At 50.1% G+C, this 23,627-nt stretch overlaps 6 protein-coding genes and 1 pseudogene across 7 annotated transcripts, besides 1 other annotated feature; 3 read left to right on the top strand and 4 right to left on the bottom strand.

Moving 5' to 3' along the window:
* Window positions 1-414: 414 nt before the first annotated feature.
* Window positions 415-1,165, bottom strand: NCS57_01315900 (uncharacterized protein; the record flags this gene model as incomplete). The annotated part of the gene is made up of 4 exons (XM_053062806.1): window positions 415-473; window positions 526-802; window positions 855-1,055; window positions 1,112-1,165. The coding sequence occupies 4 exons, from the start codon at window positions 1,163-1,165 to the stop codon at window positions 415-417; spliced, it is 591 nt and encodes a 196-aa protein (XP_052907701.1).
* A 3,645-nt stretch (window positions 1,166-4,810) lies between these two features.
* Window positions 4,811-5,798, bottom strand: NCS57_01315800 (uncharacterized protein; the record flags this gene model as incomplete). Its single annotated transcript, XM_053062805.1, has 2 exons — window positions 4,811-4,930; window positions 4,983-5,798. The coding sequence occupies 2 exons, from the start codon at window positions 5,796-5,798 to the stop codon at window positions 4,811-4,813; spliced, it is 936 nt and encodes a 311-aa protein (XP_052907700.1).
* A 466-nt stretch (window positions 5,799-6,264) lies between these two features.
* Window positions 6,265-8,224, top strand: NCS57_01315700 (HET domain-containing protein; the record flags this gene model as incomplete). The annotated part of the gene is made up of 3 exons (XM_053062804.1): window positions 6,265-6,667; window positions 6,717-6,833; window positions 6,912-8,224. The coding sequence occupies 3 exons, from the start codon at window positions 6,265-6,267 to the stop codon at window positions 8,222-8,224; spliced, it is 1,833 nt and encodes a 610-aa protein (XP_052907699.1).
* Window positions 8,225-8,392: 168 nt separating this feature from the next.
* NCS57_01315600 (Polysaccharide lyase family 9) lies at window positions 8,393-9,687 on the bottom strand (the record flags this gene model as incomplete). Its single annotated transcript, XM_053062803.1, has 3 exons — window positions 9,374-9,687; window positions 9,230-9,322; window positions 8,393-9,179 (listed from the first exon to the last, which is right to left on the bottom strand). Exons 1-3 carry the CDS (start codon window positions 9,667-9,669, stop codon window positions 8,393-8,395), a joined length of 1,176 nt encoding a protein of 391 aa, XP_052907698.1. The 5' UTR covers window positions 9,670-9,687.
* A 1,869-nt stretch (window positions 9,688-11,556) lies between these two features.
* NCS57_01315500 (uncharacterized protein) lies at window positions 11,557-13,797 on the bottom strand (the record flags this gene model as incomplete). The annotated part of the gene is made up of 5 exons (XM_053062802.1): window positions 11,557-11,806; window positions 11,862-12,853; window positions 12,903-13,173; window positions 13,220-13,420; window positions 13,472-13,797. The coding sequence occupies 5 exons, from the start codon at window positions 13,795-13,797 to the stop codon at window positions 11,557-11,559; spliced, it is 2,040 nt and encodes a 679-aa protein (XP_052907697.1).
* Window positions 13,798-16,255: 2,458 nt separating this feature from the next.
* On the top strand, window positions 16,256-17,847 carry NCS57_01315400 (annotated as a pseudogene). Its single transcript has 3 exons — window positions 16,256-16,487; window positions 16,539-16,623; window positions 16,674-17,847.
* Window positions 16,256-17,847: a sequence feature.
* Window positions 17,848-18,810: 963 nt separating this feature from the next.
* On the top strand, window positions 18,811-23,513 carry NCS57_01315300 (uncharacterized protein; the record flags this gene model as incomplete). The annotated part of the gene is made up of 7 exons (XM_053062801.1): window positions 18,811-19,401; window positions 19,451-19,800; window positions 19,847-20,031; window positions 20,098-21,284; window positions 21,341-22,471; window positions 22,529-22,990; window positions 23,049-23,513. Exons 1-7 carry the CDS (start codon window positions 18,868-18,870, stop codon window positions 23,511-23,513), a joined length of 4,314 nt encoding a protein of 1,437 aa, XP_052907696.1. The 5' UTR covers window positions 18,811-18,867.
* Between the last annotated feature and the right edge of the window lie 114 nt (window positions 23,514-23,627).

Raw genomic sequence — 23,627 nt, 5'->3', positions numbered from 1 at the left:
AGCATTGGTTTCACAACAAAACAATCGTGGCAAGCTTCTATAGCACAGGTTTCAAGTTAGGACTCGAAAGACTTCAAGAAGCGAAAGCCACTAATACACGCGGTGGTTGTAAGCTAGGCCTCACTGTTACTTCCGAAAGGGCATATGTACTGCACTCTTGGTCGTTCCCAGCGTTGTCATCGGCCCCAGTCAGCCCTCGCTCAGGTTGATCTCTCAGGAATCAAAAATGCCCATACTTATAATGTGACCAGGTCTGTGTTAATTGACTTTGCATTACAAAAGAGCGCAATGATAAAAAGAAATGCTCAACACCAGTCCATGCTCATTTCATCCCTCATGTCGTCTAGATCATCAATCTCATCGAGTGCCGGCACCCTTCATCCACCCTCCCATCTCTTGCATCGCAAAGTTTGTCTAGCAACTGTCCTTCCCAACAATCACATTCCAGTTGCCCTTATCGCTGAATAGCTGGCCTAATTCGAGTATTAGTCTCACTATCTTAGAGCTCTCTTCGTCTCAGCGTACCTTGAGTCATGGGCTCGGACCAACCACTGGACATGCAGTCCTCGCGGATCTTGGCCGCAAAGGGACCGAGGTCCTTGCAAGGAACGCGAAGAGGGGTATCATTGTCATTGCAGAGCCAGATGGCAGAGTCCCACGAGCAGCTGACGCGGGCACACTTGTAGGGGCCATCATCTAGGCCACAATAGCCGTCGATTCCCTGGAGGTAGTCAATACCTTCCTTGATGGCCAGAACTCCAGCACGGCCCTTGCCTCCCCAGCCGCAGTTGATTTTTCCGAACTGGAACACCCAAAGATTAGCTATGGATCTAGACAATGTTGAGAGAACTCACACCGCGCTTCTCAACTGAGGGAGAGGCACCGAAGTCTGGGTTGATCTCTCGGGCCTTGACTGTGATTTCCTCAAGGGTGCCCTCAAGAGTGATATTCTCGCTGCGCTTGTCGACCTGTCCAGTCCACTTCATAGGGGCGATTTCATAGCCGTCAATGGGGGCGCTGACAGCCTTTGGAACATTGTTGGATTGAGGGATCGCCTTGATATCTGTCAATCATGCAGAGCTTGGCACGGTAGCCGGAATGGTGAACTCACTGAAGCAAAAGCCACGGTGGCATAGACAATGGAGACGAAAGCGCTGGTCTTCATGGTGACGAACTGACTAAGTGCGGGAATGGGGAAAGATGGTGATGATGGTAGATGGATAGCCTGTCTTGGTGAGTGTGATGGTGATGAGGGCCCGAATCTTCAACTCGGTGACAGAATAGCGCCCTTTATAGGCTGTTTTTTTTACCATTATTCTACTTCACAAGTTAGCGTCATGTTTTCCTCTTTCAAATCCTCTGATCCTCTACACACAGAACTGTGATCTAATCTTGGATTTTGCAACTGTTCAGTCGACCCGTGGCCCAAACTGCGCCTGCCAGCTCATTTAGACACCAAGCCAACAGGTGGAGCCACAATGAAGTTATCACCAGTCGTAAAAAGGCGGTAGCAGCTTGCCAGTCGTGTAGGTTATGCAGTCCAAAGGAAGCATTGACACAGCCACACAAGTCGCATGTTTCATCCTTCTGGGGGCCCGGGCCACAACAACACGACACGTTGACTAAGGAGCAGCTATGCATGCAGGGCTACATTTTCCAGAGACCAAAATACAACGTTGCATAGCTTCAGCGTTGGGTTTTACGGCCGCGCAGCACACAGTCTGCTGATCTGCGGTAGGGAACCAGGTAGAGAGAAGCTTAAAAGCCTCGATATTCCCGGGCATAGCCGAGTTAATACGGTTTCAGATGCGTTTCTCTGGCATGGTCAGGCTTGTTCAGCTAAGGTGTAGGATTCGCTGCCCATCGATGGAGGGCGGCCGACAGTTAAGAGCAGCTAATATCACGCTTTATGACTTCGCAAGGCAGGAATGACGAGGTGGCAGAGACAAATTTAGCTTGATTGAGTGTAGGTAACCTCTAACGACATTTTCGATCCTTTGTTGGCTGCAATGCAAGTAATTGCGGTGCCGCAATAGGATCAAGGTCTGCAGACGATGCCCACAGTCAGAATTTGCGGCAGCCAGTACCTTTTCTTATCATGGTGACCGACTAAATCATTTTTGGGACGCAATCATACCAGGTTCTCGATGGTCATCGCTGAATTAAACGCACCTCAGATCCAAAGTCAGGCCCATTCCAAGCAAGTTACAAGTCCCGAATGTTGTCCGTGACTGATTCCTCCAAACTCGTCCACCCTGGGCGACCAAGCACACGAAGTAGATTCTCCGCCTTATCCCGACCTTGGATCTCATGGGGATCATCCCCACCCGAAAAATCATCCGGAAAGGTTTTGGTGGGCTGAGCCTCTCGCAAGAGGGACAAAACTCTATCCCAGCTAAATCTTCCCACAAATGCAAAAATTCTTTCGTCCTTCACAGTTGAAAGAATGGCTGCTGAACATGAAGTCGACCGGTATCTTAAACGTTAACGTAGTATTCTGTAGGCATGTTAATTAGAGTCGTTGTAGTTGTTTAGTGTCAGATACATACGGCGGGGAAAGAAAGGATGCATGGGCATTGCTTCACCCTTGCAAAGTAGCGGGATGAAGCCAGACGTGCTCGTATAGCCTTGATTGACCGGATCAAGTGGTCTGCCCAGATTAGTGGAAGGAAGAACTCATGTGAGTTAGTACCTAGACAGTTGACGGTGCTCGAGGGGGTTGTTCACTACTAAATCCTCCCGCTCTTGATGGTGCTCTTTGTGAAATCGCCAAATCTCCTTTTCTGCCTGCATTTTACCAGCGGCGTATACCATTATTCCTCTCTCAGGTTCGTATGGCGGCTCCTTCCAGGCTTCTCGGATGGCTTCTTCGTTCCAGGTATCTTGGGCGACCATGTTACCAGGTTCATCCGGTGGGTTATACACGGAGGCAGAGGACGAGGTGTATATAAACTGTTTTACACTCGGTTCATCATACGCTGCCTTTAAAGCGTTGAGTGAGCCAGAGATAACCAGAGGGATCGTATTGTTCGGATCTGGATCAAGGGACACGACTGAAGCTGTGTGAGCGACAATGGAGACACCTGTTGGCTTTGGTAAAGAGGTTCAACAACGTCAGTAGGAGTGCTGTCTTGTCCTTGATTACTCCATGAAAGGCCTTTTCAGCGGCCATATCAGCCACCATGACGAGTTCAAAGCGCCCAGCTCCGTATTTTTCTTCAAAGTGTTTCTCGAGCCAGGCAATCTTCTCAAGGTTGCGAACGGTACCCCGGACTCGATAGCAATAACGAAGGAATTGGTCAGAAATATGTGAACCCAAGAACCCGTTTGCACCAGTCACGAGAACTATAGAGTCTCTAGGGACTACGCGATCGGTGAGTTCTGACATGATGCTGGGGCAGGAGATTCGTGTCGCGGGTGCGGCTAGTAGCCTTCGGGCTGTGGCGAGAATTCAAGCCTGATCTACCTTTCTGTGGGAACAATATCTCTGGAAGGACCAATGTCAAAGCCAAACTTATTGGTTCTTGTCAGAAACGTATACGGTATACCACGGGCGCCCTCGCATAGCAATGACACAGGGTTAAGAGGGTCTCTGATTAGGAGAGGGCTTGGGCTGTTATTTATAAACAGGAGGGCTGGCCAGCTCGTAAGCCAGCCCCTTCAGAAACATTCATGTCATCATGTCGCCTAAAAAATCTCTCATGGGCAAAGAAGCAAGTTACAAGCGCGTGTTAAGTCGTCAACTCGGATTTTTGAAGCTGGCCAATCGCATCCAAGTTGCCGAATGCAGTAATGTATCGCCAACTCCACATTTTCCAGCCTTCAGGATGAGATAAGCCCTCGCTACGCTCTTCAACTGGAGTCTATTGGATAATCAGGCCTTGTTTTCTTGCTTGCAGTCCCGGAACTATCTCAAAACGGGTGTTACGATGCTAGGATTTGCTCAATCTGTGCTCGAGGGTCCCATGAGCCAACCTCGAATCTTCCCAAGTCCAAAATGCGGCACAGTCGGAAATCAGCATGGTGGACGCCTCCTCCGCCCAAGGCCCATAACAAAAAGTCTCGAGAAATATGCCGATCGACTTTCCTTGAGCCCCAGTTCCATCCCTCGAAACCGCTCCCCCTCGAGATCCGATCTGCCATAAGAGCAATCCATATGAGAGCGCTCCTCGAAAGTCCGCGTGGGGGATCAGTTGCCATAGATAAAGGTAGATATGTAATGCGACGCATATGCTCGTTCAAGATCTGCATCATGTGCACCAGTCCGTCTAGAGTATCAGCTGGACCCCCTTTGACCATCTTGAGGAAGAAGAGAGCCGCGAGACGAAGAGTTATGTCAAGAGACCTTTCGGCTTCATGTTGCATATCGCTAGGCGAGCCGAACGAGGGGTTGTTGTGGTGTTGGAGCGCATTAGCCCCGTCCAAACACCTATCTAGGGCCTCCAAACGTGTCTGTATTGGGACTGAGGCCATCAGTAAGCGATACTCAATGCCATAATATTCTTCCATCAGCGCAAGCGGATCAAATATCAGCGACCCTCGCTGCGATGCTGCAAAGTCGATTGTGGCGACAAGGACAGCCAGAGACGCGATGGTGTCACACAAGTCATCGCATACACCATCATACTGGCGAACTGCTAGTCGGACGTCGGCTTCTATGGCCATCCGTCGGTCGCGAGGGAGACTTTCTGAGATTGGCCTCTGTAATTGTGCTTGGGCAAAAAAAGGTGTCGTTACTATCTCGGAAGCCCCTTTCAAGTCCGCTCTGGGGTAGGTTAGTGCCAGTAAGTGTAAAGCCGTGCTCGAAAACTCACTTTTTTACGAGTATTTGAACTGGTAGTGGGAGGACCTGTAAGCCGCCCGCTGCCTGGACCAACAGCTTGAGGCCGTTTAGATGGGCCAACCAATGGTCGTACAACCCAAGAAATGTCTGGCACGCCGGGTCAGTAAGCCAGAATTACAGATTTCGGTCAAGAACATACTGCCAAAATAGCCAAGCTCGCAATAGACTGAATTACGACCACTGTTTTGCCGATGGTCTGTTTCTCGTCTCCCAACAGTTTGTTGACCAAGGCGCACAGTTTTGCCGAATGCATCGAAAACCCTGCTGACTCCCTTGTCCCAGATTTGAGCAGGAGGAACAGGGCCCCCATTGTCAAAGTACAGTTGAGCATCAATGGCTCTAACATCAGTCGCTCAAAGCGACTCTGATCCATGGACAGCGGTTGCCACGAAACGACTTGCAGCTGTTCAAATGGGTAATGCCTTATGGGACACGAAAAGAGATATGCGTGGAAGCATTTTCGTCCTTCGTCGGGGATTTCTGCAGGAAGCCCATGCAAGACCCAGTCTGGTAGGGGAATGCCAGAAGGTGATGGGATGTAACAAGCGCCCGCCTCGTTCAGTTGACGCCATGCTTTGGTCAATGGGAAAGAGAGCGATTCCTTGGAAACTCTGCTAGCGACAGACTGATATGGAATCGTCGAATAAGGCTTTTCCGATACGTCCTTGTCTTGGTTCCTTGAACTCGTTCTGGGCGCAATTCTTCGGTTCTCACCCCCTTGCACACGGCTCAGGTCAGCCTCAGTCACCGGTCTTGGCGCCTGTCGGGGTTTCTGCGGCTTCTCCAGTACAAATTTGATCTTTGTAGAAGGCAGGTGTGAATTTCCTGTGACTCTTGCGACCGTGGTTGCGTTGACAAAGGATGTCCCCTGATGCTTTTCCCTGGTGACTCGTAGGCCGCGTCGAGTCTTGGTGACGGCGCCATTGCGGTGCATAGCGACTTGCAGCGGCTCCATAACTGCAGGGAACCAGCTATCAGGAAATTGAGGTGGCTGTTATGTGATCTTTGCCGAACTTGAATAGAATGATTAGAAAACGGCGGTGATTATGCATGGGATGAGTTTACGTCACGTCAGAATCCCCCATTTTGCTCACGCATCAGCGCTAGGCAAAATTGCCGTATTCGGTAATTCGCATCCTATTGGTCAGTGCCCGAGGAGCAGATAAGGTTCAGCGGACGACGATCCTGCTTGATCAATCAAAGCCAGCTCAAGAGTATGATACTGTAGTCGGATAGGCGATGGGCATCTTCCAAACAAGTAGGTGGTCGATAATGCATTATGGCGTTCCTCCCAGAACTACAGGTCTCTTATTGGACAGTCGGCCCGTCATTTATCCCACTGGGTTTATTGTCTCACCCTGTACCCGCTAACGTACCAGCTCCCTCTTCTTTAACATACCTAGCCAAGATACACCGTAAAAATGGAAACATTCCGTCAGCATGCTCAAGAATATCAGCTTCATACGTGCCAACACTGCGAGAAATTCATTGTAGACACGGCCAAGGCCGCGAACTCGACGAATCGCGAGACTAGCCTTGGTTCGTTTCACATTCCCGGAGCGCAGGTTTTTACAGCAGCAACAAACACCTGCGGGCTCTTCCAAGCATGTATTGTCACTCTCAAGAACGATCTCACACGAAGACTCCTAGTGGACGCTGTTACCGAGGAAACCGCCTGTCAATTCACACTCGTGGTGACGCTCTGGTACATTCGCAGGGCAGATGGTGGCCATGGGATGACCCTGGAAGGAGCCTGGAGACGAGATGAACCGAGGGGCTGGCTTACTGATGGCGTCACTAGATTTAATCTATGGCCTCGGAAGGGTAAGTTAAGCGGGCCTGGTAGTCTGATTGTTCCTAATTGTACAGCCAGATGCTCCCACAATGGACAGATTTACGTCACATGTGGTTCAGCCGGCTGTCAGCTCCTCAAAGTCATTCTCGAAAATGCAAACGTCGCTAAATGAGTGCTTGAGCTCACATGCCAAGTGTACGCAGACACGCCTACCACCCCCCTCTCGACTAATCAACGTACAAAATCCCCGCTTAGTTGATTCAGCCTCCATAGACAGCCCGATCTGGGCTGCCTTGTCCTACTGCTGGGGTGGTCCCCAGAAAGCCCAGACAACGAGCCAGAATGTCAATGAACGCTACCAAGCCATTGACCTTGGAGAGATGCCCCTGACGCTCCGCGACGCCATCCGCACATGCCGTGAACTGAATCTCCCTTATCTCTGGATAGATTCCATGTGTATCATCCAGGATGATGAGGACGACAAAGCCAGAGAGATCAACAAGATGCCCGAGGTCTACCAAGGAGCCCTAGTTACTCTGTCCGCATCTTGTTCAACTACCTGCCACGGAGGGTTTCTGCACGATCGGCTTCATCCGGCCCCGGGAGTAGCGTTACCCATGAGATGTTCTGAGGGTGTTTACGACATTATCCAGGCGGTCAAGTGGAGACCTGCGGTAGGCGAACCCATTGACATGAGAGCATGGACCTTTCAGGAACAGGCTCTGTCTGAGAGGATCATTGACTATGGGAGCCAAAGAGCTTCATACTTCTGCAATAGTTCTGGCAAGAAGCAGCGCTTTGGAATGCTCCCGCCCCCGACAGATGACCTCCTCCGGCAGGAGTGGGCACATACTGTGGAAAAGTACTCGGCGCGCCAGTTAACATTTGCCAATGATAGGCTGAATGCTCTTGCAGCAGTGGCGAGTCGCTTCTCTAAGGCAGCTGGTCTATCCACGTCGGAATACGTGGCCGGGCTATGGAAGCCATCCCTTATTCGAGGACTTCTCTGGAGCGTCAAAGCTGGCCAGCGACGAACAAAGCCGACGGGTGGACCATCATTCTCATGGGCTTCGCACTTGATGGAAGTAGAATGGCGTCCCGAGATGTGGGAGAGAGACACGCGGCGAGAAACCGCGTGCGTCTTGGAGATTGAAGTTGTAGTCTCAAATTCCCTACTGCCTTTGGGAAGTGTTGCTAGCAGCCGGCTCACCATCAACGGTCCTCTGGTCTACACCACCCTCTCTTTTCCCTCTGGAGCTGCCCTAATTCTTCATGACGATGGCGGCCAGCATTCAGTAAGGCTTATCCTTGACAACGAGGATGAGACAAACGCATCATTGTCGTCGGTCTGGTTGCTAGAATTGCTATTCAAGGTAGGACGGGAGACTATCATGGGACCTGGGCCCGATACACGATTTGGGCTAGTACTCAGAGCAACAAAACATGGACAGTTCACGAGGATTGGGATATATAGTGAGTGGGTTCCCCAGGACATCCCGGTTGCGAGTCATAAACCTCGCAACGACGTGTGTGAACGCTGCAAGGAGATTTTTCACGCCAAGGTTTCTAGAGTTGAGCTTGTTTAAGGATTGATCATACACTTCTACCAATACGAGATATCTCTGGAACGAAATCGCTGGCGTTCTCTATAAATGTTTGTATATACAGCCGTCAAAACGGACAAACGTAGGGCTTAAACCATTATTTTCCGAACAATAATATGTACATCGTGAACATCTCAAATCTCCTAGCTCTTAAACCTTGGCCTTGGTGGTAGCACCAATGGCCTTGCCGCTGGTGGGGATAAGGAAATCGCTAGCCTTGACCCGACCGTCGCTGCCACGAGCACCCTTGAGGGTAGAAGAGTCGGTGCTCTTGAAGGACTTGTCGTTCCAGGTAGTCTTGTCGTTCCAAGAGTTTCCAGACTGCTTGACGCTGCTGATCAAGCTGACCTGGGAGACAGCGTTGGAGGCAGCAATGTTGTTGTTCATCTGAGAAGAGGAGCTCTTCATGTTGTAGCCAACATCGCCGTTGTTCCAGGCAGTGTTGCGCTCAAAGGTCAGAGTGCCGGGGTTGCCGTTGTCGATGAAGCCCTTCTTAAGGTTGTCAAAGGCAATGCAGTTCTTGACAATGTGGTTGGCGGGAGGGTTGTTCTTGATGCCTAGCTTGAAGCCGTTGCCATCACCCTCAAAGGGGCTGAAGCCCCAGCGGTTGTAACCGTTGCCCCAGGCGTAGACCTCCTCCAGAGTGACGGGGGAGCCGAACATGAACAGGTCAAGACCGTCATCGACATTGTCCCAGAGACGGGCGTTGCGGAGGACGTTACCCTCACCCTTGCCGTCCTTGCAGGCGAAGCCGTCGGCGCTCTCACCGTTCTTGCGGGGATCGCGGTTGCGGTAAGAGTCGAGGTTCACGACAACGTTGTTGGCGGAAGCACCCTCGAGCTGAAAGCCAGTCTCGTAGTTGTCGTGGGTGGAGAGACCCTCGTAGTAGTTGTTGGAGGCATCACGGGCGTAGATGCCGTAGGGGCCGTTGATCAGCCTGAAAATGTATAAGTTGGAAGCCCAGTAGGTTATAGGATGGATACATACTCCAGGTTGTAGAAAGACCAGTAGTTGGCGTTCTGGATGTGGAAGATGCCTCGCTCACCATTGGGCAGGGCCTCGTCCAGCTTCTTGGGAGTACTTTTGGCCGTTAATTGACTGAAAAGTCCGGAAGTGGCTGAGAAAACTTACCCAGGAAGGTTCTCACCGTCAATGACAACCTTCTCGCTCTGGTAAGGTCGGACAGTGATGGGGGAGCCCTTGCTTCCGCTCGTCTTGAACTGGATGTTTGTCGTGGGAGCATAGGTACCCTTTCGCAGGTAGATGGTGTCACCAGCCTTGGCCGCGTTCACGGCAGACTGGATAGAGCCATAGGGAGCATCAAGGGTACCAGAACCAGAGCCAGTGGGGGAGACAAAGATGTCCTTGGCAGAGGCCCCACTGACGATAGCCAGGAGAAGAGTCGGGGTAAGCTTCAGAAACGCCATGATTGTTGATATTCCAAGACTGGCTGCTCTAACAAACTACTACTAAAGACATGTAGTCCCTTCTTATATAGGTCTGTATAAGCATAATTACCCAAATGAGGCGGACGGATCGACCCACTCCGAAGTGCCGCATAATGATGATTCCACCAATAACACAACCCTGCCATTCTAGAAACGTCTCAACGTCAGTGGTGGCATTTTGAGCACGTTTCATTCTAACAAATACCGTGAACCATGAGCGGGATGATTAAAGGGGATTCAAGCTTTTCGTATTCCATGGGATTGGGACGAACCCATTCGGCCCGCCCGACAAGGTTAGCGGATGACATGTTTTCCCGCCATATTATGCTTATTTAGTTAGTCAAGAAGTATATATCGACAGTTGGTGACAAAAAGGGTAGGAAAGGTGGTCCACGAAGTGGGTTTATACGGGTGCTATAGTAGAGCAGCTCACCCGCAGCCGAGAGTACCGTGACGGACTATATTCATATTAGCATACACTTCATTCACGTGGCTGGAAATGGCAAGTAAATCCACCAGAGAGTGGGCACTAACCTGTTCGCTAGCTACTGCCTGTCACCCGGACCTCCCGATAGGTGGTCTAACCTCACCAAAGCCCGGACACGGTCCAGACTCGTCGGCCTCGGACCTTACGCTATACACCGCCAGGCAGCGGACATAGATTCTCCATATATCATGTCATACCGACTTTCAACTCAGATATCGATACAGTTTATTGGTAGGAACACGTGGCGCAAAGTAGGGACCGAGAGAGGATAGGTGAAAATACGACGGATTTGGACTCTAGTAAGCCTTCAAATTGTTGCAAATGCTAGCTAACACACATTTGCCCCCTTTTGCTCCGATCAAATTATCGAGCGATGCATATGCTGGCCGCAAACGCCCTCTCATGCAGAGAGCTTAGCATCCCTTATCCTTGAGCTCCTTCAGGAGGTTCTCGGGGTTCTTTTTGATCGTCTTGACGACGAACTTGGAAGTGTCCTCCTGGACGTGGGTCATGCCCTTGCCATAAATTTCATCGATGGCTCCCTTGACCTTGTCGATCGCGGCCAACTCCTTCTTCTCAATGATGTGGATGTGAACCTCGGGCTCGGCGGGCATCTTTGCGGTAGTGTAGTGCGAGGTTGGGAGGTTGGTGTGTTTTCGAGATGGCGGGATTTGCGTGCAGGTTCTGTTGGTGTTTGGAGTGCGTTTGGTCGATGGTTCTGGGTGCCAGGCTCACTTTATATACTTGAGGCTTAATTCTGAATCACCAACTAGTTGCGCTACTGTTGGGTCATTTGACGGCTTATATACCTAGAGACTTCTTTGTTGATATCAATCACGGATCTGAAAGGGGTCGTCGGCCACAGGAACAATGAATATGATCAATGCATTATGACATCAAAGCCCAATTCGGTAAAAGAGTGCAACCCAACTCGGAGACTTCGAATGTCCAGTGAGTTAGGTCTTCCCGCTAACAGAACATTGTTCGGCTTCACAATGCCCTCAATAGGCACCCTAAGGTCCCCGCATCACTTCAAACAGCACAAAGAGTTTATGATTCAGTTTTGTATCGGCTCATTACATCCCTCAAAGGGAAGTGATACTAGTGATTTACAGGGGCTATTCGCTTCTTGATTCATGCTCTGGGGATCAGCTGACTGGGGACGATTCTCCTTCAGCGCCTCCCTATGTGTTGCTTCTACGAACTGTAACGTCCGACGACGACTTATCTAGCAGTAACGGTCAGTCTCTTCCATTCATCACATTCTTCCAGCATTCATGCCACGTCAATAACTGCTATATTCATGCTCAGGTCTAACTACGGGGGGTTAGCTACTAAGAAGCTCTTCCCCACGTTATCCATCATCTCCATCAACTGAATCACTTCTCAGGGTCGCTCGTGATCTCTTCGCGAATCGTCGGTGCTTCAGAACTGCTACCCTGGTCCTTCGCATCGTGTGCACTCCCTGTCAGTTGCTGGTACACATACTTCAGCTGACCCCATCCGTTAATGATAGGGTAGAAGCCCGCAATAAACATGGTGATCCACACCCAGATGATGGCGACAATGATCCAAGCGTCAAAGAATCCCTTTCCAAACACATACTTGGATGCATACATGGGCAGTGGCCTAAACGAATGGATCAGTGCTCATGGCTTAAAGTGATGCATGTGATTAAACTTACCAGAGAACCCAGTGTCCTAGAAATGTGGCCAGCGACCAAACCGCCGCTAGTGTTCCCCACCGTTTAAGCTTCGCCTTGTCGGCTGTGTAGCTTGCAACTCTTTGCTCATGCGACACTGGCTCGTCACTTTGTCCAGCGGTCTTTGTCTGATCAAAAGCAAGGCGCTCATTCCGGAAATCGGCCCAGTTGTAGTTGTCTGGTTTGATGAGCGAGATGACCACGGAATAGAGGCCAGGACTCAGAGCGGAGGCGACTGTTCCGTAAACACATGGCAAAATCTGGCCGGTGGAAGCCACGGTAACTTCTCCATACAACGAAGAGGCGCTGCCTAGCCAAACCGCAATGCCAGTGGCCAGGCCCAGCAGAGGTGAGATGATGGCGGCGGCTTTGGACTGCTTCTTCCAGAGAATCGTGAATACCGTGGGGAAGATTCCAGGACAAGTCAGGACTCCCAGCATATACAAGGTCCAGCCCAAGTCGACCTTTCCATAGTAGAGAGCCGTGGAAAAGGCTGCTGAGAAAAGGCCGAAAAAGACAACACCAATGTGGCTCCAGCGAATTGCGTCCCTGTCCGTAGCATCCCGGTTGAAGTATCGGCGGTAGATATCGAAGCTGATAATTGAGGATACCGAAATGACTTGGGCCGAGATGGTCGAAGTCACAGCCATGAATGTGATGAGCAAGACGGCAACCGCGCCTCCTTTGCCCGCGATTGCGATGGCAGCGTATGGCATGACCAGGCCATTCGAAACCTCGACTGTAGACATTCGGCGGGGATATGTGGGAAACCTTTCAGTGCCTTCCAACGCAATCGCAGAGAGACTCATCAGCGTTCCAAGGCACCAAGGGATGCCGAAGTATGCAATCCCTCCAACGATGTAGCCTGGAACCACGGCCTGGGGAGCTGCGCTGAAGGCCTTTGCGAAAAAGCCAGTGTCCATGATGACCAGACCAAAGTTAGCGAGGACGTGAATGATACCAAAGTACATGGCCTTGAATGTTAGCGCCCGGGCAGTTGAGTGACTCGTTGGCTATACTTACCCCCTTGCTTGTCATTGTTACATAAGAACCGTCCTCATTGCCCGCAACAGGGTTTGCCTTTCCAGCCTCGACGATAAGCTGGAACAGACTCGAGGGTGACCCAATCTCAGGTGTCAAGAACGTCTTTATGGTAAAAAAGCAGATAATTATGGTGATGACAAAGGTGTGGAAGTAGTCTGTCAAGAAGGTCGCCTTGATACCGCCGACGAAGGTATACAAGACCACGCCAACAGGCAGTAGGAAGGTGGCTGCGATAATGTGCATGCCAGTCCTATCCACGATTAGAATGATCCCAACATCGGAAACATTGCACTCACAGGGCAGTGATAGCAGCACTTGCGCCCAGCAGCATGTTTGCGATGGCGATAATATTATTGATGAGGCAGAGTGCAATCCACACAAGGTGTCCAGCTGTCCCGTACCGAATTCTCACAATCTCAAGTAGAGTGTGAGCCTCTGGAACCCTCAACTTGCAGGCAATGCCAAGCAGTGAGAAGAAGACGATCATAGGTGAACACCTGGAAATTATCAGTGCTCGAACTAGATAACTTGATGGCTTGGACGCTTACCCAGCTGCAAACCAGAACGGGCCAGCGACGCCAAAGTTGTATCCCACAAGGGAGCTCCCTAGCATAGCCGTGCTCCAGAGCCAGGAAGATATAACAGCAGAGGCCGTCAGTCCGGTTCCAACCCGTCGATTTGCTGTCATAAACATTTCAGTCGTTCTGTTATCCTCCCCCACCGTCTTCTTCAAGACGTGAGTTGCAAACATCATGAAAAACGCAATTAAGAAGCCAATGATAATAACGACGACATATCCAGCCGACTGCGGCAGCGGGGGCTCGATTGAGTCCGAGGCTCGCTTGGCGAGCTCGTGGATGTTTGAGAGTGCCATTGCTGCAAGCATCAGCTGTGAATTCGCTTGACAACGCCGGTGGGATGCGGTGCGATAAGCGGTTGCATGAAAACGATCAAAAGCTGACAGCCCAAGATCCTTGGGCAGGGCATGCTCATTTATTTTCCCGAAAAATGTGTCTTCCTCGCTAACCTGATACCGCCAAGGATTTTCGTTCCTCCAGAGCACGCAATACTAAACTTGATCTCGCGAGATCTCGGTTCGAGCAAGTTTCCCACTAAAGCCCATCACGCAATCCAGCGACAGCTGTGATTCGCAGATAAGGTATTGTATCCTTACATCGCGTGGATTTCATCAGCCATTCGCATACTTTTAAATGATAAGAGCTAGGAACAGGCTTCTAAAGCAATGTCATGTTCGCTCGCGCTATCGGAAGAACGGAAGTATCCCGAGCGAAATCGCAACCAAGGGCAGGCTAAACGGCCATGACCCACGTTGAGGTGTGAGAGCTATCTAGAGGTAGTTAGCATATCAGTGTGGTGAGTTGAACCCTACATTAGGTAGGGTAGATGTCCGACTTCCTCTCTTAATCGTATCGCTAGTTTGTTAGCGATGGTTGAGTTTCCCTTGTCATAGTTAAAACAGCTGTAATTTAAATCGTTTCCTTCCAGTCGAGAGACTCTTATTCTTCAACTCTCCCCTTGGCCCTCATTTCAAACTTCCAAGAGCAGTGGAACGGGGAAAGCACACGGGCTTTCTCTACCAGTATTGTTAGTAATACGACCGCTAAGGACGCATTGTATTTGAGCTACTGGGTCGAAGCATCATCTTCATCGCCTCCACGGTAACCTCCAGGATCAAAAGTCTCAATGAGCTCCGCTTTAAGTCACCAGCAAAGGTACTACCGTGACATGGGCAAAGATAAGAATCGAAGTCGATGATAGAGGTCTGTTCGGTAACGGGCACGAAATCAAATCATGAAGGTGCAGTACCGGCAATTTCCTCTGGCAGGATTACCCCACGTACTTGCAAAAAAGAAAAAAAACAAGAAACGAAAGATGCTATGGCTAATTATCCACGCCTGAGAAGAAAGCATTAGCCGCAATAGGACAGAACGCAGCTACCTATGCACAAAAACAGCATGAGGACCCAATCACAAAACACTATCTACATGCATTACAGACTTAACAGGCAAAAAGTAGAGTGTAGGTGGGTTTTCTTAGTTGCCGTGTTTTACAGCATTGGGTTTTGATGCTACTGTTATGTGTTTATCAGCGTGTTCTTTAATGCTGTAGCCAACGGAGACATCATTGAAAATAACAATAAAGTAGGTGGGTTTTATGTTTAGTAGCCTAGTCGTTGGTTTTCTGATTGTTACCACCCAGGCTCCGAGCTATCACAGGTTGAGAATATCAAACTATTCATGACACTGCCATGGCTCAACTTAATAGGCACCTAGACAATTTGACGTTTGCACCTTTCAACTGCTCAATAGTGTCCATGAGGGTAGGATCTATATGTTGAGACAGCTATGATGCTCTAAGACTTTTTGCATTTCATGCTATCATTCGCTGTTGTCTACTCTTGCCTCGGCTGTTAATGACCTCTTTTCGACATCTCATTGATGACAAGAAAGAGTGTTGAAACATAAATACCAAGTTCGCCCAAATACCGGTAGATACTTGCCTCAAGAACCATCGAAATTCGACATACCCGCCCTGGACGTAAAGTAGGGATCAGGCTTGACATGACGGGCACTTTCCAGCGTCAAATTCAGGCTAGACACATCCAAAACACGGTGTCTTGTGATCAAATACGTTACCCCGGGTTGAGCACAATCAATTGGCCGAGCTTGATAAACGAGGCTGGCGTAAATGGTAGCCTTGGGGGCGTGGGGGCTATACAGTTGTGGCGTTGGGGCAGTGGAATAGTGGTGACTTTGAGGTTTCACAGCATGCACGAATGACCTGATATGCCTGCCAGACAGCAAATGAAAGCATGGCTCTAGCCGAGCAATTATGTGTGCCAAGGACGTCTGCCAGCTGGCTACATTTCTGCGATGACGTGTCTGAACAACACCGCAACACGGCGTAGAATTGGGTGTACCGCAGATAAATTCCACTGGATGAAGTGCTCTGCCCTGGGAAATCTCATTTCACGAGGCAGAATCAATCCCGCTATGTTTGCCTTGAGAATTGATCAGAGCCGCACGAGGACACATGGCCGCATTGTGTTAACCTGTAAGCTTAAAAGCCCTGTTGTGGTGGAGCACAGAGCTCAAATCTAGAAGCTGAGGGGATTGAGAAAGTGGCGGTGCTTGAATGTCACTTCTGAGTTACCAACTAAAGTCAGGGCACATGTATGGTGGTGGTGTGGTCCTTTCATGTGCTTGGGTTGCTGTCAGATCCCTGTGCGAGGTCTTTGAGCCCCATGTGCCGGGAGGAGGGTGCTTGGGTACTTATCTATGTGTTATAAATTTTGAGCACCTATCCTAGGCCGGCCACTTCTCCTGCCGTACACATTCCCTCTTGTAGCAGCTATGAACTCTCACGATCTTCTTGTCGATGGGTGCGAGAATTGGGCAGATTACCCGTGCAACCTTTTGAGACCAGAGCAATTGAGAAGCACTCTTGAGCGCTATCGCCGACGACTAGCAGACGACGAGAAACGGCTCTTTGATCCCACGTTGGAGCACATAAGCATCCTGGAGCTCGACGATGGCGATGATGGTCAGGACACAGTGGGACATTTGTTCAACTTCTACTAACTTCGCTCCCTAGTCTACCGAGAAGGGAACTTTCAACACTACAGTCATCTGAGGAGGCATTTACTTGAGAATGGGAAGGACCCGAAATCTCGCTTCATGTATGTTGGCATCAAGCATAGTAAACCTACCGATTTTTGACGCTTTTTAGCTTCATCCAGGCGGCTCATTCACGTGCCCGGCTTAACTGTTCACGCGACGCCTTCGCATATCTATGTTCCTTTCACCAAGTCGATTCTTGCTTCTTGGACTTTGTGTCTTCTTTCATTTCCACAGATGAGCCGCTTGACTACCACATGACGGGGTACAACTATCATGACACCCTTGATGTGCCGAATGAGAGGTTACTAGATATTCCTAAGCTAGGCCGCTCAGGGCGTGAGATTCGCGTGCAGTATCTTCTGCGCTCATTAGAGCGAGGTATTGGGCTCGACGATACAGCGACACGGAACATTGAACAGATGGCTGTCTACCATACATTCGACCTCGTCACGGGCAAAGCCTTCTGGATTAACATCAAATCAAACGGCCTCGTGGAGGATAGAATCAAAGAGGCAACGACTGAGGTCCCAGCGCTGGCGTCTAGGGCAATGGACAGCCGGGCAGGGTCTTTTGCGGCAACTCTCGCGATTCACATGGTTCAACTGGAATGGTGTGACGAGGATTGGAGAGAGTGCATTAATGACATTGAGAGCAAGATTCGAAACGTCTTGACGAAAGCTCAGACGGCCCGGATTGACCCTCAACCGAAAGACATGAAGCGAGCCTTCACCCGAGCGTCTTCATTTCACGTTTCCAAGGCCTCGACTCATGACCTTTCCGAGAAGGTGCCCGCAGCTTCTCCCCCGAATCGAAAGAGAAAGATCTTAAACTTGTTCAGGCTGGGCAATCCAGATGCCGACGCAGCTAAAAAGGCTGCCGTTCTCTCAACCCATTCACGGACTCGATTGCTGAGAGAGGCCAGAACAGAAGACCGGGACCAGATTGATAGACTCGTGGTCCTTGACACATTCTCTTTTGAAGAGGTACAGCAGCTTCACTACTTTGGTGAGCTCCTAGAAAGCTTTCGATTGGTCATGGATCTCAACGACCAAACACTGCACGACATTGCAGAGAACTACCAAGATCTATGGGACAGGGAGGGGTTCCCTCGGAAGATCATGGAAAACTGCCAGAAAGAGCTGGCGTCTTTCATTCGGCGTATTCATCGCGTCAGAAGGAATCTCCAAATCCGAGCCAGTCAGGTCAAATCGTTGATGGCATGGTTACAGGAAGGCAAATCACTGGTGATACATTGCAGCCTCCGTTGGCAGCTTGTGCGCTAACATACTGCTACTCTAGTTTAACGCCATATTGCAATACCGCAACTTGCAGATCGGACGCATTCTCGCTGAGAGCTCGCAAGCACAATCTGATAAGAGGGGAGGCATCCCCTTTAAACGGAATTGGAGAGCATCTCGATGCAAGTCATAAACTGCGTAAAACTTGCATACCTTGCTGCTATAACTTTAGATGTGAGAATCCCTACGAACCATTGAATTACTCGAAAGTACTTGTAGATACTAATACTCTCATCCAGACATTCTTTCAGGGCGGGCTAGTCGAGATAAACGAGGATGCTAGGTGCCTTAAGGAGGCTGCGAATCTCCACCCGCACGCCTTTGAACTGTTCCTCTCAATAAGTCTGCCTTTGATGTTTTCTACTTTCATCCTGCGAGTCGGTCTGCGAGATTGGCTTCCGAGGAGACGTCGCGGGCAGGCTAGACTAGATATGGTGCAAGTGACTGATAATGAGCCTGGATGCTCAGAAGTTTCAGCGAACACTTTGTTCCAAAGATTCATGTTCATTATCTGCAAAACTTCGTTTCAGTGCAAAGAGCCCAAGCTCCTCCGCACCTACAGTAATAAGGGTGTTCCATGCGAGTTCTCCTCGTCGATCACAATTGTCACAATGCTTTAACCGCCTTGAGTCTGAGACCTGCAGCAAGGCAGCCAGCCAACACACCCAAGGCAGACTTGGCTCAAGGCATTGGGCTCCGGTGATTCCCCACGTGAGGGGGTCAACCAGCTCGGGCGCCTAGATGAGCCGCGGCCCTCAATGATGTAGACGAGGCAGCAGGCGTGGCGTAGCTGAATAATCCATTCTGGTAAAATACAAGGGCTTCCCGAGATTTTTGCGAACCTGACCAAAGCACTTCTTCGTTCCTTTGTCTTCTGCCGGTCGCTTGCCTCACCCATACCGTCTTCCTCCCAGGTCACAGCGAAACCCTTCCAACTCCACATCATGTTCATTTTCTAAGTCTATTCGTATTCATCTTCCGCGGCATGTTTCTTGCAGAGCCAAGATGAGTGGCTCCGTCGATATGAAGAACGAACATACCGTTCACTTTCGTGAATGGGTACACCATAATCAGAAGACCGGTGTGGATGGCCACAACCAAGAACGTCCTTATGTTCCCCCTTCTCTACTTGAATTATATTGGGACATCGAGCCAGTCCGGGAAGCTCTCGAATATTGCAATATAAAGGAAAATGCAGCCCAGATTGTTACAAGATTCCTACGCATCTTCTCAACGTTGGTTTATGTCGGTCAAACACAGAAAATCACACTCTTTACGAACAGGAACCGAGACGACTTCGACTTGCCCATTTTGGATCCTTCTTTCGAATGGAAGACACCTCTTCGGGATTTTTGGGACGAGCAGTGGATGTTCTGCCCCCTGGAGTTTAGCAAGGAGTTGATCTTCAAGAGGGAGTTGCATACCCGACAAATACTACCCGTGACATATGGTGAATCGCTCGGAGACCTTGCCCGGGCTAGCAATGGTCCATCTTACGAAAAAGTCCATATTAACCCCGATTGCAATACGATGACTGGTGTACGTTTTTGGTCCGTTTGAAAGACATGAGCTAACTTACATGGTATAGGACACTACTTTCGTCTTCAAGACGTTCAAGGGCCCCGACATGAAAAGCCAATATAAGGCTGAAGCGGAGCTCTATGCAAGACTTTCTGAGAAGCCTAAGGCTCAAGAGCACATCGCCAAACACTACGGCTCGTTTTCTTTTGAGGAAGATGACACGCGCGTCATAATACTCGAGTATGCCTCCATGGGCTCTCTCTTGGACTTCTTCAAAGACACCACGCCTCCCGTCACTCCGGCGGAATTTGAGATGCTCTGGCGCGAGTTATTGAAGCTAGTGTCAGGGTTGCACGTCCTCCACACCCTCGCCAGGCCATCGAGTGACGGAGAGTCTGGGAAGGGGTTCATCACGGCGTGAGTATTTATCGGCAAGTTTGGGACAGATACTGACCACAAGTAGGGTCCATCAAGCTATTCAGCCTGCCAACATTCTAGTCTTCCCTCATCCACCAAGGAGTACACCGCGGGAAAGCACAAGGTTCGATATTCGATTCAAGCTTGCCGATTTCGGTCTGGCTGGGGCCAGGAGAGGTTCAACACCTGATGAACATTTCGAAATTCAGAACGGGGGCAACCTCATGTACAGTGAGTAGTGAAAATTGGCAGTCGTCCCCAAGGGAAACTCGGGTCGCTAAACGCATCACAACACAGGCGCCCCGGAATGCTATCCCAGCCATACAGTCCAAGCTCATGTGAGGCCTGAAGTAAGAACCAATGTTGATGTATGGGCTCTCGGGGCTGTCTACAGCGAGGTTCTCGTCTGGTCTATCTCTGGAGAGCCCGGCCGAGATGAATACCAGATGTACAGGAAAGAGGCTATCAAGCGACTGGGTCACATCAACAACAGGGGATTCGAGGCCTGCTTTCATGATGGTGAAGACGTTCTGGAGGCCGTCAAGGAGTTTCATGACAAGGTTCTAAAACAGAAACGAGAGAACGACAGCATCTCCGAGATGATGAGTCGTTTCATTTTAGATGACATGTTGAGGGGATCAAATTATCGGCTAACTACAAACACGCTCATTAGACGCGGAAACGAGTTGATCGAAGCGGTGCAGCGGGAAGCTGTCACCGGTCCTCCATGGTCACCACAAGTAGCATCCACGCACGGCCCGATGTTACGAGTTGATGAGGGACGAACGATGGATTATTTCCACGATCATCCAAGAAGTTCAACTCCTAAGTTTCCAAACAAGCCCCCCTGGACCCAAGAGCTTGCAACATCTCCCGTTGAAGTAGACATTGCAGATGAGAACAAAAAGTTGCGCAAACCCCGCGAGCCTCTACACGATCAGCCAATAACTCCAGCTCCTGAGTTGACCAACAACCCCGTCAGGGTCCAAGAACCTGCAATATCTCCCATTGAGACAGGCATTGAAGATGAGAACAAAACGTTGCGCAAGCCCCACGAACCTCTACACGATCAGCCAATAACTCCAGCTCCTGGGCCGACGATCAACCCCCCCAGGGTCCAACAGCCTGCAATATCCCCCGTTGAGGCAGACATTTCAGATGAGTACAAGGACAAAGAGCCATTAGAGATACCTGCAGAACTTGACATGCCTGATGTCGACGAGATCCCGTTGTTCCAACCAGATTCCCAAGAAATCGCGCTAGTAGGCCTCAACATGGGGTTGAAGTCGGCCAAGCAAGGCTACCTTAAATTGGAGCGATTTGACAAATACAAGGAGGGAGGCAAGATACGAAGTGGCCTATATTCGGTCCCGCGGGAAGTTGGTGAGACATACACTATGTTTGACGTTACGGGTCGCATTCGATGGTCTGTAGATCGGCCCGATCAGCCCGATCAGCCAAGGGAAGAGAGGGGCGTTCAAAAGGTGCCTACCTAATTAACCCCAGGGAATTTCTAACGCTAATATCCTCGAACGAACAGTTTTCGGTCAAAAGGCTACACAGAAATACTGCTCTTGATACATTTTGGGCCGAGTATCAGTCCTTAGAGCTCGTCAAGAACCTTGATCATCCCCATGTAGTCGAGACGCTCTCCGTCTTTAGATGCGAGGAGAACGGAAGTCAATACTTGAACTTCTTGTTTCCTCTTGCATTGGGAAATCTCAGCCAGCTGTTTCTAGGAAGGTACGACAAAGATGTTGGGCTTCAGACACGCGCCCAAAAATCGCTCTGGGGCCAGTTTGCTGGACTCTCGAGTGCAGTGGCCTACCTTCATTCCTCGATTCAGATGGCTCATCGCGACATCAAACCCTCTAATATCTTTATCCACGAGGATCCGGAACCTGGAGGAACCCTTATGCTGAAGCTGACAGGCTTTGGGCTATCAACTGATCTCCATGGAGCATCCATTTGGAAAGCTGGAAGTGTTGCCCAACTTTACGACTCCCCCGGGTTTCGAAGGCCTTCGCCAGACATTCAATCCCGTACTCCAAGTTCTGAGAGGCTTCATGCTCCATCCGCCACAGAAATGTTGGCCGATGACATCTGGAAGCTCGGGTACGTCTTTATCGAGATGTTGGCGTTTCTAGTGTGTGGGGGCTCGGAAGGTGTCGTCGATTTTCGAGGTTCCATCAGAACCGATGGAGGCAATGTGTTTTCTGACAGGCCCAACAACACTCGCTCTGATCGCGGTGCAAAGGTAAAGATCCATGTCATCAACTGGCTTGATGTTATGGCTCATAAGGATATGAGAGCCAAACACCTTGAACCTATGCTTGCCGGAATGCTAGCCAAGTCTGCCCAAAGGCCCACGATAGAAGAGGTGTGTCAAGCACTAGTCGAGGTGAGCATATTCTTTCTAAGCTCCAAAGCCCTTTTCACATACCACTGGTGGTGGCTCACATTCTTCATCCAGGCCAATTTTCCAAACATCAGCTACGACGACGGCTCGAGGCTAGCAAGATTCACGCCTGCGGATCAAATTAGTCCTCTCTCCCAAGTTGAAATTCTTCAGTTCAGGATTCAGGAATGGTTCGGACGACCAATCGATTGGGGGCCTTTTCCTAACCCACGACCAAATCTCAGACCTGATCAGTTCCTGATGACATGGGAGGTGAGTGTCCAGTGCCAGTAGAAAGAATTAGCACTGATAAGATATTTCTATGGTAAGTGGCAAGGAAGTAAGCTTTGCATGCCGCTGTCTCGAGACGAGCTCAGGAGCTATAAGCCAGTGTGCTTGCCGAGAATCACCAACAGCCACCCTCTCCTCCCCGTCACCAATCAGCAGTCCAATTCATCAAAGCCTTCGCCTAGCAATATGTCATCGAACACCGTTGGACAGCCTGGAGGTATCAGTGGCCGGCCTCCACTTGGCAACATCGCTCTCGCAGGTGGCACTGTTCAATCTTCCACAGCAATGCCGGCTCCAGGCCCCTCGAGAGACATTTATTGGTGTGTCGAAAAGACGTTTACCGAACCAACGGAAAGTCACCTGTTTCCAATACTCAACTCGGAGAGCTTGGTGGACGACGAAGAGTTGTATCGGCATGTGAACAAGGCCATCAATTCGGCCCGTGGCTGGCTTGGGTGGCTATTTTCTTGGAAGAGATGCACTGAAGTGGAGTTCATCCAGGTAAACCAGCCGGAGCGATGAAATCCAGGAAAATATCGAATGCTGACAAGTAATGTAGTTCTATATTGTGCGGCGCGATGACAGCGAGGTCGGCTCCATGAAAACCGGGCTTCTTCCTCCTAGTACGGCTCAAGACTATACACACGCCGTCCCTCAACCGCATGATGTTCAAATGAGAGCCGCAAGAAAGCAGATGGTGTGTGGGCTGATGTATCCAAGCAAAGGGAAAGGCGAGAAGACCATTATCTCGATGCTACCCAAGAAGCTGAACCCTCCCCCCTTGGTCAAGGAGATGGGTCAGATCGGCTGGGGACTGCATGCCAAGATGGGTTTCTCGCAGCGGAGGTTGCTGTATTGGATGGTTTTCTGCCTTGTCTTCAACTTCATCTTTGTGGCTCTTTGGTTGGTCTATGTCAACTCCACGGACTTGCAGAATGCCTTTGTGCCGGCCACCATTCTTACGGCGGCATTGACGTTCGGTTTGGCCCTGATTCAGATTTCGGAGATAGGAGTTAGCAAGTAAAGGCCGTCGTTTTCATTGTTTTGGTGGATTTAGCGATTCTTCTCCCCTTCCTTTAGGCCAAGATGGTCAGTCAGGTCGTTGGTACAGAACATAGTTCTCAACACATTACGATGT

Source organism: Fusarium keratoplasticum, chromosome 11 (assembly GCF_025433545.1).
Source record: "Fusarium keratoplasticum isolate Fu6.1 chromosome 11, whole genome shotgun sequence".
Lineage (NCBI taxonomy): Eukaryota > Fungi > Ascomycota > Sordariomycetes > Hypocreales > Nectriaceae > Fusarium > Fusarium keratoplasticum.
The sequence above is the reverse complement of the archived record's forward strand: the minus strand, read 5'-3'. Positions and strand labels throughout refer to the sequence as shown.